Source organism: Xenopus tropicalis, chromosome 3 (genome assembly GCF_000004195.4).
Source record: "Xenopus tropicalis strain Nigerian chromosome 3, UCB_Xtro_10.0, whole genome shotgun sequence".
Classification (NCBI taxonomy): domain Eukaryota; kingdom Metazoa; phylum Chordata; class Amphibia; order Anura; family Pipidae; genus Xenopus; species Xenopus tropicalis.
Genome location: NC_030679.2, coordinates 143,436,382 through 143,450,034, shown reverse-complemented (window position 1 = coordinate 143,450,034; position 13,653 = coordinate 143,436,382). Strand labels below are relative to the sequence as shown.

At 42.7% G+C, this 13,653-nt stretch overlaps 1 protein-coding gene across 1 annotated transcript; it reads left to right on the top strand.

The window, feature by feature from the left end:
- Window positions 1-262: 262 nt before the first annotated feature.
- Window positions 263-7,881, top strand: vgf (VGF nerve growth factor inducible). The gene is made up of 2 exons (XM_031898254.1): window positions 263-509; window positions 3,864-7,881. Exons 1-2 carry the CDS (start codon window positions 263-265, stop codon window positions 5,717-5,719), a joined length of 2,103 nt encoding a protein of 700 aa, XP_031754114.1. The 3' UTR covers window positions 5,720-7,881.
- Window positions 7,882-13,653: the final 5,772 nt, after the last annotated feature.

The following is a 13,653-nucleotide window of genomic DNA, read 5'->3' as shown; positions in this document are numbered from 1 at the left end:
ACACACAGCTTTATTCATATAGTCTCACATAAGGATCCGCAGCCTGGAGTAAATCTGCAACGTTCATTCATGATTTTTTTCCCTCTCCCCCCCCCTTCTTCTTTCTTCATTGACTCATTCATGTTTTCACCCCTCTCTCATTCACCCCTCCTCCCTCAGCTTAGCTCCATTCATGCCTGGGCTCGTCCGCTCTGCGCCTGCGTAGCGCCGCTCCCTCGCTCCCCCCCTTTCCTAACCTCCAGCCAGGGCAAGAATCTTATGAATGAACATTGACGTCAGCGAGGGCGGGACCGAGCAGAGAGGGCAGGGGGAGGGAGGAGAGGGAGGGGAGGGCAGGGGGAGGGAGGGGAGGACACGTGACCAGGGGCTGGTGGAATATTTAAAGCAGCCGCCGCTGTCCCTGGTGCTGAAATTCGCGCTGAGCCTCGGAGAAGCAACAGACACCGGAGAGACAAACTACACTGAGACTGCGGAGAGGGAAAGAGACCACCCGAGACTGCAAGAAACAAGTGAGATTAATGTGCATGGGGCTAACAGTTATAAAGTATAAAAAGACTATATTATTCAGAATATTAGTCCGATGTCCGTGAGAAATACCTATAGCATTCATCATGGAATTACATATAGAAAGTCATTTATTTCTCCATTCCATTACAAATGCTTCATTTGCCTGGGGGGGGGTAAAAAAAAAAGTTAATTCTCTATGTTGAGTGGAAAAGAGTAAATGCGGTGCCATTAAATCCCACAATGTTTATTATTTAAGATTTTAGCACATTCCTGCCCTGGTTATTGTGATGCTTTTATGTCTTTGTTTTTCTACCTTATTATCAATTACACTTAGAACCATGGAGGGACTGTTCCTATGCTTCAATTACACCTAGAAAAGCAGCTTAGCAAATGGCTTGGGTATTTATGTGGGGTAACTTAGGGGGGTATAACTCCGGCTACACCTCTGTGTGTCTGTATGGAGCATGGGTGCTCATTAAGGGTTAAACACATCCACTATTTATAGTTGTCAATGCTTTTTTTTCTGCTGTGTTTACTGGCAGGCACAGTGACAACAAGAATAGGCAGTGATTTATGAGGCTGGCAAGTACAGACCCAACATTAAATATTCAGCTGGCGTCAACGGCAAATCAGATTGCTTATTTATTCCTGATTTGAGTGACACGGGATCCTTAATGGGACCAGATAGGTTTAAATGCCCCTAATGAACGACTGGGGCCAATGACGCATGTACTGACACATCTTATTATAATACAAGGGATACACGTTCCCTCCTCCTTCCCAGATTAATACTGAGTACCTGCCACAGAACTGCGATATGGCCAAATTGATTAATCAGTCGCTCGTTATTGGGACGGCCAACCCCAATTCATAGGGTGGGAAATGTTTATCGGAACGGCGCTGGTGTAGGCATTGTGGTGAAAGTACTGGCTGGAGGGGCTCCCAAAACCCTACGTGCACGTACTTCAATAAGCAGGGTTGGGAAAGCAAAGCATTGGAAGGGCAGGCTTGTAGATAGGGTAGATATAGATAGAGAGATAGATAGATAGATAGATAGATAGATAGATAGATGATAGATAGGGAACAGATATAGATAGATAGATAGATAGATAGATAGATAGATAGATACAGAGAGATAGATAGATAGATAGATAGATAGATAGATAGATAGATAGATACAGAGAGATAGATAGATACAGAGAGATAGATAGATAGATAGATAGATAGATAGATAGATAGATAGATAGATAGATACATTGATGATAGATAGATAGATACATGGATAATAGATAGATGATAGATAGATAGATAGATAGATAGATAGATAGATAGATAGATAGATAGATAGATAGATAAATAGATGATAGATAGATAGGAAAAGAGGTTCAGAAAGTGATAGACTGACAAAGGAAGAGAGCGTGAAATAGATAGATAGATAGATAGATAGATAGATAGATAGATAGATAGATGAATGATAAATCGATGCTAGAGAGATGATAGATAGATAAATGATAGATGGACAGAAGAAAGAAAGAAAGAAAGAAAGAAAGAAAGAGAGAAAGAAAGAAAGAAAGAAAGAAAGAAAGAAAGAAAGAAAGAAAGAAAGAGAGAGAGAAAGAAAGAGAGAGAGAGAGAGAGAGAGAGAAAGAAAGAAAGAAAGAAAGAAAGAAAGAAAGAAAGAAAAAGAAAGAAAGAAAGAAAGAAAGAAAGAAAGAAAGAAAGAAAGAAAGAAAGAAAGAAAGAAAGAAAGAAAGAGAGGTTTAGAAAGTGACAGACTGACTAAGGAAGAGAGTGTGAAAAAGATAGATAGATAGACAGACAGACAGACAGACAGACAGAGATAGATAGATTATAGATAGATAAATAGATAGACAGACAGGAAAAGAGGTTTAAAAGTGACAGACAGACAAAGGAAGAGAGTGAGACAGATAGATGATAGATAGATAAAAAGAAAGGTTTAGAAAGTGACAGACTGACAAAGGAAGAGAGTGTGAAAAAGATAGATAGATAGATGATAGATAGATGATAAATAGATGCTAGATAGAAAGATGGTAGATAGATAGATAGATGATAGATAGATAGATGATAAATAGATGCTAGATAGAAAGATGGTAGATAGATAGATAGATAGATAGATAGATAGATAGATGATAGGTAGATAGATAGATAGATAGATAGATAGATATAGATAGATAGATAGATAGATAGATAGGAAAAGAGGTTCAGAAAGTGACAAACTGACAAAGGAAGAGACAGAGAACAGAAAAGTACAAGTGTACTGCTATAAAGGGGTTAAGCATTAATTGCTAGCCTTTGGCCCTATTAAGACCATGTTATTTTGGAACTGTAAATACAAAGGCTGATATACCCCTATTTTATATAATGCAGAAGGGCATCCCCTTGTAGTGTAGGAGGGAAATCCTTCCCCATCTCACTGGGGTGTGTAGCCTCCCACACCGGTCCCTCTGCAGTGCCTGATGCAGCATACTTGTGCACAGAGAAGATGGGGGTGGAAAGGGAAAAAAAAAAAAAAAACAGGGAGTGGGAGGAGGGCGAAGGGGTCTCCTGTAGCCTCATCTCAGGTTCCTATAGAAACAGGCTAATTTTGCAGATAATGTCTCAGAATGTGACGAGGGAGTGAGCCATAAAGAATGTAATTCGTTCATTAGATACATAGCCCTATATACCTATAGGCATATGCTCCATCACGGCAGGGCTGCATGTGTAGGACAGGTTCTGCCTACGGAAAGGCTTAGTAAGTCAACAGTTACGAGGGAGAGAAATTGTGTAAGGGAATCCCAGACAATACCCGGCCGACAGAGAATTGTGCCCTATCACCACCCTGCCTTTCCTTACAAACACCTTCATCCGTATTGTTCTAGAGTCATTGGATGTTCTCTATGATGTACTGTATCAAAGGAGGGGGGAAGATTTGGGAGAGACCGTCAGGATTCCCTCATTGGGACTCCCTCTTTCTCTCTCATACCTCCACTCCCACCCACGCAAGCACAGTCTCTGTCTCCCTGCATCCAGTCTGTGTCTCCCTCCCTCCGCTCCTCCGCTTCTCTCCCCGCTAGGCACACATTTCCAAGAAGAGGTTGGTCTGCACTGTAAGCAAAAAAAAAAAAAAAAAAAAGTCTTATTCGGTAATGAATTTCTCAGCCAATAAATGTTTTCTTCTCTCTTTTCTCTCTCTCTCTCTTCTCTCACCCACTTCATTTTCCATTTACCCATATTTTATTTGGCACTCATGTTTATATTTTCTTTTCGTTCAACGTAACTTCCTGCATTTCCATTCCCCTTTCTGCTCCTCGCACTTCGTGTTTTCTGTTGGTTTTTTTTCTGTCCTCCTTTAGAAATGTTTCAAGCTCCCCCTCTCCTCCTCACCCTTTCCCTTACCATCCTACATTCCCACTTCTATAATGCCGTTCCTATTGGAGAGGAGCAGAGACACCAGGCAATACATCCGAATCCCCACGACAGCTCTGCTTATCCCTCTGAAGTTGTAGACCATCAGGACGTATCTTCACTTCCCAGAAGCCAACATGACAACAGGGAGGGTAATGAGGAGAGCGAGTCCACACAAATGCATCCTCCGAATACGTCAGATGAGGGAGATGAATTGTTTAAAGATATCAGTCCGAAGGCCTTGGCTGCTGTCTTGCTACAAGCCCTTAATTCTGATGGGGAAGAGCAGACCCCTTCAACCTTGGCAGAGAGAACTCCCTCAGAAGATCACAAAGCACTGAAAGATGAGAAAGATGATGGTCAGACAGAAAGAGTAAGGAGTAGATCACAAAGTTTAGAGAAAGAGGAGGGCATTAGAGAAGATGCAAAAATGGGGGACGAAGAAGACTTAGAGAGTGTGAAGTCATTGTTGCAAGAGCTGGAGAGCTTCCAGCCTCCACCTAAACCAGAGCAAACTGAACAGAATACAATCCCTGTAAACGATGACTTAGAAGAGCTAAAGGAGCTTCTAGGTATAGGTAATGAAATAGAAGAAGAAAAAAGGACCCCAATCCAACCTGACTCAGAATCATCCAGGAGGTGGGACGGAGAAGAAGAAAGTGAGAATCTAGCTGGTGTTGCTCAAGACCTTCTGCTACAATATGTCCTGAATGGTGGTGGAGATGAAGGAGAGCAGGATGAGGAAGAGAAGAACCAAGATGAGGAAGAAGGTGAAGAAGCAGATGATTACCAAGGAGGAGACTTTGCTGGAGGTCAGAAGTCTATGTTGGAAGATGAGGAAGATGCGAATGTCCAAGAGAAAAGATCAAATGATGATGACGATGATGAGGTTGATCCCCAAACCATTGACAAGCTGATTGAGCTCTCTAGTCGCCTGCATCTTCCAGCTGATGATGTTGTTGATATCATAACTGATGTTGAAAAGAGGAGAAGGAGAAGGATGAAAAAGAAGAAGGCAAGAGATGATTATCCTGGAAGGAAGGAACGGACAAGAGCCCCACCACAATCTTGGGACACCCCAAAACCTGCCTATTATCCCAGGAGAAGGCTGGAGCAAGAGCCAGTCTGGAATAAAGTGCAAGATCCAGTCTGGAACAGGGTTCAAGAACCAATCTGGAGTAAGAAAAAGGAGCCAAGGTGGAACAACTGGGCAGAGCCAAGATGGAATAAAGTGCAACAACCAAGCTGGAATAAAGTGCAACAACCAAGCTGGAATAAAGTGCAGCAACCAAGCTGGAATAAAGTACAGCAACCAAACTGGAAAAAGATGCAAGATCCAAGCTGGAATAAGGTGCAACAGCCAAGCTGGAACAAGGTGCAAGAGCCAAGCTGGAACAAGGTGCAAGAGCCAAGCTGGAACAAGGTGCAAGAGCCAAGCTGGAACAAAGTGCAAGATTTAAACTGGAACAAGGTGCCAGATTCCAGCTGGAATGAAATAGAAAAGCCAAGCTGGAATAAGATACAAAAATCAAGTTGGGATAATATGCAAGACTCAAGCTGGAATAAGGTGAAACAGCCAAGCTGGAGAAAAGTTATGGAGCCACCTCCCCGTAGATATCGCACACGCCCTGCCTCATTCCCAAACTATATGCGTCCCAGGGCTTTTCAGTCTCCTCCGCGATATTACTATAAACCTCCTCCCCCTCAGATTGATGATTACTTTGATGAAGACAAGGATAGGCAGGAGGAGATGGAGAACTACATTGAAAGGCTCCTGCTGACCCATCCTGAGGTCTTCCAGTGATTTGTCCCAAATTGTAGTCCCATAGAACACAACTCAACAACTCAACCCAGCTATTGATCCAACTCAACTACATTGAACATGACTCAACTGAGCAAGATATTTCTTTCTCCAAACTAGTCAGTTGCATCCCGTTCTGCCCAACTCAAGTGATCTTATGCCCACCTCAATATATATATATATATATACAGTGCCTGAAAATGTCTGTGCACCATCAAACTTGCCCTCGGTGATACCACCATAACAAACCCTACAAGCCCGACAACAACACTGAAAAGACTGCACGGACACTAAAAACACCACCTTAAGAGACACGAAACAGCAGAACAAAACACCTGGATCACTTAAACACCTGTGTTTTTCAGATTCTCCTGTGATAAATCTAAGAACTTTCTTTTTCTGAAGATCTGGTGCAGTTTTGGGCAACTACGTGCTCCGGGCAGATATTACTTATCGCAGTCAATATGCAGTAGTTCCTAACAGAACGGTTCAAATTCCAATTTCCCTAAGTTAACTACACCAAATCTAGGCCCTTCCTACTCCATAAATATATCTATTAAATAATGATATACATAATAAGAGTAATTTGCACTAAAGAGGTTTCGCTTTAGGACGTCCAGAATCGCCCGTATTGTTGAGACCTCTTTAAAGGAGAAGTTCACTTTAACAACATTTTTAGTATTTTTTTGATTGAAGTTGGAGCCAGTCAGACTTTTTTTTGACTTAATTGTCTTTTGTTTTCTGCCTTTCTCTCTCTGACTGAAACATAAAATGCCATCTGGTTGCTAATGTCAATAGGGGTAATTTATGAAGACCCTGGGCACTAGAGTTTTTGCAGGGCAGGTTACACAATCCATTGCAAGACACCAACCCATCTATAGGGTAGGTGGTAAGTACATGGTCCTGTCACAGCCTGTGTCCACCGCCACTCTCTAACGTGCACAAATTAGGGGGCATTGTTGCATGCCAATGTGCCTTTCCCCACGTGCCCCCAGCTATGCCAAACGCAGGCAGTCCTGTCGTCATGGGGGCGGCTGTAGGTCTCTGTGCTCCATTTTGGCACTTATTTAGAATAGAAGATAGAGTGCAACATGCAAAACCACTGTGGACTGTGCCTAATTTTTGCACCTTCTACCTTCCACTTCGTAAATTAAAGTCCCCATACATGGGCCGATTCTAGCTGCCGATATCGGTCCCCTTAGGGATATCGGTCCCTTAGAAAACCTAATCGGATCAGGGACTGCATCGGCTCGTTGATGCAGTCCCCGGACCGACTTCACCTATACCCATCATTATAATTCGATCGCTTGGCCCCAGGGCCAAATGATCGAATTAGCCTGGATTCTCCCGATATCGCCCACCCGTAGGTGGGGGATATCGGGAGAAAATCCGCTCGTTTGGCGACATTGCCAAGCGAGCGGATCTGAAGGTGTATGGGCACCTTTACCCCTAATGTGCTTGGCAACTGGAATTCCGATGGGTTGTTAGGGTCATTTGTTTATTGTTAATTTTATTTTTATTCAGAGCCCCTTGAACAACGCTGACATTCAAACCAATGCCTGGTAAATGGTGTCAGTAAATCCAGCACTTTAAATTCCAGATTCCGAAGAACAAAGACCACAAAATCCAAAAACCCACACGAAGAAATAAAAAAACGACTAACCGCAATTCGTTTTTTGTTGATATCATACTAAAAATGAATCTTAAAGTGAACTCCTCCTCGAAATCGTCAGTTGACGGACAGGAGCGACAGATCACGACAAGTGGCCGCTTTCTCCCGCAACTGGGGGTTTACTATTAACGATACTGTTGCAACCGGGTGAGACGGCAGTACCCCTGTCCGCTCGCTCTCTTTTTGAGCACAATCTTTGTAATTATACCCAAAAACCACAAAAAAAAAGAAAAAAAAAACGATTTGAAAGAATCTCTGTATTTGGGGGGGGTACATGCCCCCTACTGGGCCCTCAAACTCCTGCCTGACATTGCCTCCTGGATTCACTCAGTTTGCATGTTCCCCCTTCCCCTTCAGTGTCTTGGCTGCTGTGGCCCTCTCTGTGATGCTGTCGATGTTACCTTGCTAATAAAGAGCTTTCTCTCCTCTCCTGTTTGTACATATCACATAAATACTTTTTGCTAAGAAAATAAAGCTGACTATTTTATTATGAGTTATGGTTGTTATTTGGCCTGTGAAGGAATCCCAGGCCTTTGGGGGAACTCATGAAGAGTAGAAGGGGTTGGGTTTAATGGACCATAGCAGTGTTTCCTGGAGACCTGTTCCTCCTCATGCCTTGCTTAATATATAAAAATTCACCCTGGGGGGTGGGGACAATATTAATAAACCATGCCCACTTTCAAAGGCCACACCTACTGTAACATCATCAAGACAATAACAATGTACTGTTGTTACTGGAATACAAGCAAAATATATAGGGCAGTGTTCCCCAACTGGTGGCTCAAAAGCAACACGTTGCTCCTCACCCCTTTTGATGTTGCTCCCAGTGGCCTCAAAGTAGGTGCCATTTTTAATTTCTGGCTTGAAAGCAAGTTTTACTCCAAGCAAAGCCTCCTGCAGGCCAGCAGTCCCCATTGGGCTACCAAATAGCCAATCACAGTCCTTATTTGGCACCCCCAAAGAACTTTTTTCAAGCTTTTGTGTCTCACCAACACTTTTTACACTTGAATGTGGCTCTTGAGTAAAGAAGGTTACACACAAAGTATAGGAACACAACTACAGGTATGGGACCCGTAATCCAGAATGCTTGGGACCAAGGGTATTCCGGATAAGGGGTCTTTCCGTAATTTGGATGTCCAAAGTCTACTAAAAAAATCAATAAAATATTAATTAAACCCAATAGGATTGTTCTGCCCCCAATAAGGATTATTTATATCTTAGTTGGGATCAAGTACAGGTACTGTTTTATTATTACAGAGAAAAGGGAATCATTTAACCATTAAATAAACCCAATAGGGCTGTTCTGCCCCAATAAGGGGTAATTATATCTTAGTTGGGATCAAGTACAGGTACTGTTTTATTATTACAGAGAAAAGGGAATCATTTAACCATTAAATAAACCAAATAGGGCTGTTCTGCCCCCAATAAGGGGTAATTATATCTTAGTTGGGATCAAGTACAGGTACTGTTTTATTATTACAGAGAAAAGGGAATCATTTAACCATTAAATAAACCCAATAGGGCTGTTCTGCCCCAATAAGGGGTAATTATATCTTAGTTGGGATCAAGTACAGGTACTGTTTTATTATTACAGAGAAAAAGGAATCATTTAACCATTAAATAAACCCAATAGGGCTGTTCTGCCCCAATAAGGGGTAATTATATCTTAGTTGGGATCAAGTACAGGTACTGTTTTATTATTACAGAGAAAAGGGAATCATTTAACCATGAAATAAACCCAATAGGGCTGTTCTGCCCCCAATAAGGGGTAATTATATCTTAGTTGGGATCAAGTACAGGTACTGTTTTATTATTACAGAGAAAAAGGAAATCAGAACTCTGAATTATTTGATTAAAATGAAGTCTATGGGAGACAGGCTTTCCGTAATTCAGAGCTTTTTGGATAACGGGTTTCAGTCACCTGTAAAAGCCAATAAGCAGTTGGCTAGTCTTCTAGTGCAGTAACATAATTAACAAATGATTGGCTGCTACTACAAGCATAACATTGAGTATTTTTATATCATAACCCTTTTTTGGAGGAAAATGCAAGAGTAAGCACTGAAACTATTTTTGCAAAGGGGAAATATTCCCATACAAATCTTTTTTCAGGTTTTACATTTCCAAGAAAAGAGCAGAAGTAGAAATAACCTTAAATATTGACCTTTGCGACGTTAAAATATTCAAGAGATAGAGCAGCTCAGCCCGTGCCCAGAGGGTTTCATATTTATTCTTGGTACAGCTGGAAGGGACATTTTTTCCTAGAGTATTAAAGTCAGACTTAGCCTAGGGCCAGTATTCCATTATAGGAGGGGGGGCGGCTGAAATTCTCCATTTGAGTGTTAATAGTCTGCAGGCCTGTATTGGTATTGGACAATAGCATTCCTGTATTAATTACATTTACGGTCAAGTCCAGAATAAGCAGCTACTCACAATGAAGGACATCTGTCCAGTAATTTTGGATAACTGTGCTGGACATTATCCAAGATAGCAGGAGCTCTCAGAGAGAGCCTTAAGGTTGCCCATACACGGGCCGTTAGTAGCTGCCAATATGGGTCCCTTAGACCGATTTGGCAGCTTATCAGCCTGTGTATGGGCACTACCGATGGGCCTGCCCGACCGATATCCGGCCTGAAATCGGCCAGATCGCGATCGGGCAGGTTAGAAAATCTAGTCAGATCGGGGACCGAATCCGGACCGATTTTTCCTATACCCATCATTATAATTCGATCGTTTGGCCCCAGGGCCAAACGATCGAATTATCCTGGATTCTCCCGATATCACTCAACCGTAGGTGGGGATATCAGAAGATCCGCTCGCTTGGCGAAATCGCCAAGTGAGCGGATCTGCCCGTGTATGGGGACCTTAAGCCTTTATAACTTACTGGGGGGAATGACAGAGCCTATTGCTATTGTTCATATTTATGGTAGTTAAGATGCATTCCTGCTTTTAAGAGAATATTTACCAAGTTGTGACTTACTTTTAACCTTGTATAAACCTGTGACCATTGGTTGCAGGAAAGATTGTTCATCCACTCTACTAACATCACCAGATATGCAGGTAAAAACAATAGAAATCTACCCCTATCTGACGAGCACTAACCCACTACCGATGTTTTTGAAGGGCTCCTGATTTTCCAACTTGGCCGATCGATGAGACCTATATCTAAAGGTATCCATACATGTAGCAATAACAATCTTTTGTGCGACCATTGGTCTCAGGAAAGATCGTTCCCACCCTCCATTGACATTCAGGGCTGTATCATCAGATATGGAGGTAGAAACAATAGAAATTCTACCACCTCCTGCCAAATCAGCCCTGAACGTAGATTTTGCTAAACAACAAATATCCGCAGCCTTTGCGATATCGGTCGTCTCGTCAAGCTGCCATACATGCACTGAATATTGTACGAAACAAGGTTTTGTGTGATAATATCGGTGCCTGTATGGCAAGTGTAAGGCTTTTGCAATATTGGTTGCCTCGTCAACCCAACATAAATGCGCCAAATAGCGTACAAATCCCTGTTTCATACAATATTGTTGCGTGCATGTGCACCTTTAGGCAGGTAAGCCATTGTGAAGAAGTAGCATGTACCTTTCCCCTTCTCCCAGCGATATTTTATGGTCAAGGTCATTGTTGGACTTGCCCACCAGGATACTGGAAAACCCCCCTACTTAACTTGGTACAATCTCTTATTCACCCAGGCCTGATATCAGATTCAGGTGTTGCTAGATAAGAAGATGCTGCATTCCAGTTCGGGCCAGGTCTGAGTTGGGAAAGGTTCCATTACGGTTGGAGTGTGCACTCATATGTACCTACACATGCAAGAATGCACTGGGGGTGGATCGCTGGCTGTTCCCAGTTGACGCTGGTCAAGATGGCGTTGTAGCCCCAATTAGAAGTCAATCGTTGTTTATCATACCATAGTGGCATGGTTGGGTCTAGTTTTTTTTTAAGCCCGTCAACACCAGGGTACTATGCAAGACTTTCCTCCGAGACCTCAGTATTGAATGTTCCTTTACTAAAATTTCATTAGGTGGAATCATCAAATTTGTATGGGAAAAATTGGCTTTGGTGTCATAGTCTGCTATGACAGCTTGTGTCAGGGATGTCTGGAACCAAAGACCTGTGATGGCAGAACTGGGTTGCAAGGTGGCATGAATAGATGCCTGGGCATGCCATCACTTCTACCTGTGCTTCAGTCATACACAACGCCATAAATCCAGGCACAATATGTTTTAACGGTTGGAGAAAGACTGACACAGGCAGTTAAATCGCAATATTTACCTGATGCATGCAGAGGTTAAAGAGATATTGTACAAAACCTCGTTCCGTACGATATTCGGTGCGTGTATGGCAGCTTGACGATGCAACCAATATCGCAAAAAGTTGCGGATATCGGTCGTTGATCAGACTCCATCAGGGCTAAATCGGCAGAAAGAGGTAGAATTTCTTTTGTTTCTACCTCCATATCCGACGATTCAGCCCTGAATGTCAGTGTAGGGTGGGAACGATCTTTTGTGCGACCACCTTTAGGATTTTCCCAGGGTGCAGTGCTGTCCGGCGCAAAGGAGCCTTTACCTACCAATGCAGTACAGTGCTGCCAAGCTACTTGCCAAGTTCAGGCTTTTCAACTGCAGGGTCCAATTGGGACCATTTTGACGAGGCCCCTAGATTGAGTGTTGCTAAAAAGGAGACATAACAAGGCTCAAACTGCTCTTATTGCGCGGCTCTCCCTCCTGTCGCTGTGCCACATTTGCACTGCCAAGTACACAAGAACCCCAGGGCACAGACCCTCACTCATAGAGAAAATCAAAAAAATGCACAACTGCATAATTCTGCTTGCTTTCTCTTCTGTTTGTTTCATAATCTTCCACTTTTCTTTTGCAAACACTTTTCTATTTCCTTTTTTCCTATTCCGTTATGAACTTTCCTATTTATCTTGTGCTGTGTCCTTCTCTTTCATTTACTTTCCCCCTTGCTTACTTACACATTTTCCTTTTTTTTTTTTAATTTAGTCACTTTCCCTTCCCTTTACTCTTCAACTGTGTTTCCTTTTCTTTTACCCTTATTTTCTCCAGCTTCTTTTCTTCAGCCTCTTTACAAAAAGGATCTCGCCTTGCCCTTCCAATGATCTGTGCAATACGGAAAATGAAAGGCATCGGAGGAGGAGGAGGTTGGTGTGAGCCATAAGCTTGCCTGCGCTGCGGCCGTTAGTGTAGTCATTTATGGCTGTAGGTCCTGGGCTGTTTTATTCTCTCAAAGTGATTAAACCCTTGTTCACCTCTGTGAGAGTACAATTCCTGGAGGAAGATTCAGTGTTCACCATGTAGCCTATAATGTGCTCGAGTGGGCTGAACTAGGGCTAACGCTTTGAGAGAAGCATCTTGTGCTGCACGGATGTGGGGACCCCCATGGGCGCAGACCTGATTGGGCCCAATAGGTCAATCAACTCAAGCCCAGCTTTGCTGCTTGCTTCTCCAGGGTTCCCTAGCATATATGGCTAAATAATGCACAAGATAGGGAGGTGGTAAAGGAGATATAACCATATGGCAATCCTCTGTATGCAGCGCTAATGAATATTTCAAGCAGGACAGTAAAAGCTGCAAAATGGGTCCTTCCAGACAAAGTCAGCAGTTTATTGGCCCTTGTAAGGGGCCATCAGTGGGTTTGTCCAATCAAGCAAGCTTGTCTTTCTTGCCCAAGGTGTCCTCATCCTTCAGGACTGTAGGCCCCCTCTGTACCATCCGACTGTTGGGTACAAGGACCTGGCCAAGGTGCATTGCTCACTTTACACTGCCGTTGTACAGGTCCTTTTCAAAAAATTAGCATATTGTGATAAAGTTCATTATTTTCTGCAATGTACTGATAAACATTAGACTTTCATATATTTTAGATTCATTACACACAACTGAAGTAGTTCAAGCCTTTTCTTGTTTTAATATTGATGATTGTGGCATACAGCTCATGAAAACCCAAAATTCCTATCTAAAAAAATTTGCATATTTCATCCGCCCAATAAAAGAAAAGTGTTTTTAATACAAAAAAAGTCAACCTTCAAATAATTATGTTCAGTTATGCACTCAATACTTGGTCGGGAATCCTTTTGCAGAAATGACTGCTTCAATGTGGCGTGGCATGGAGGCAATCAGCCTGTGGCACTGCTCAGGTGTTATGGAGGCCCAGGATGCTTCAATAGCGGCCTTAAGCTCATCCAGAGTGTTGGGTCTTGCGTCTCTCAACTTTCTCTTCACAATATCCCACAGAT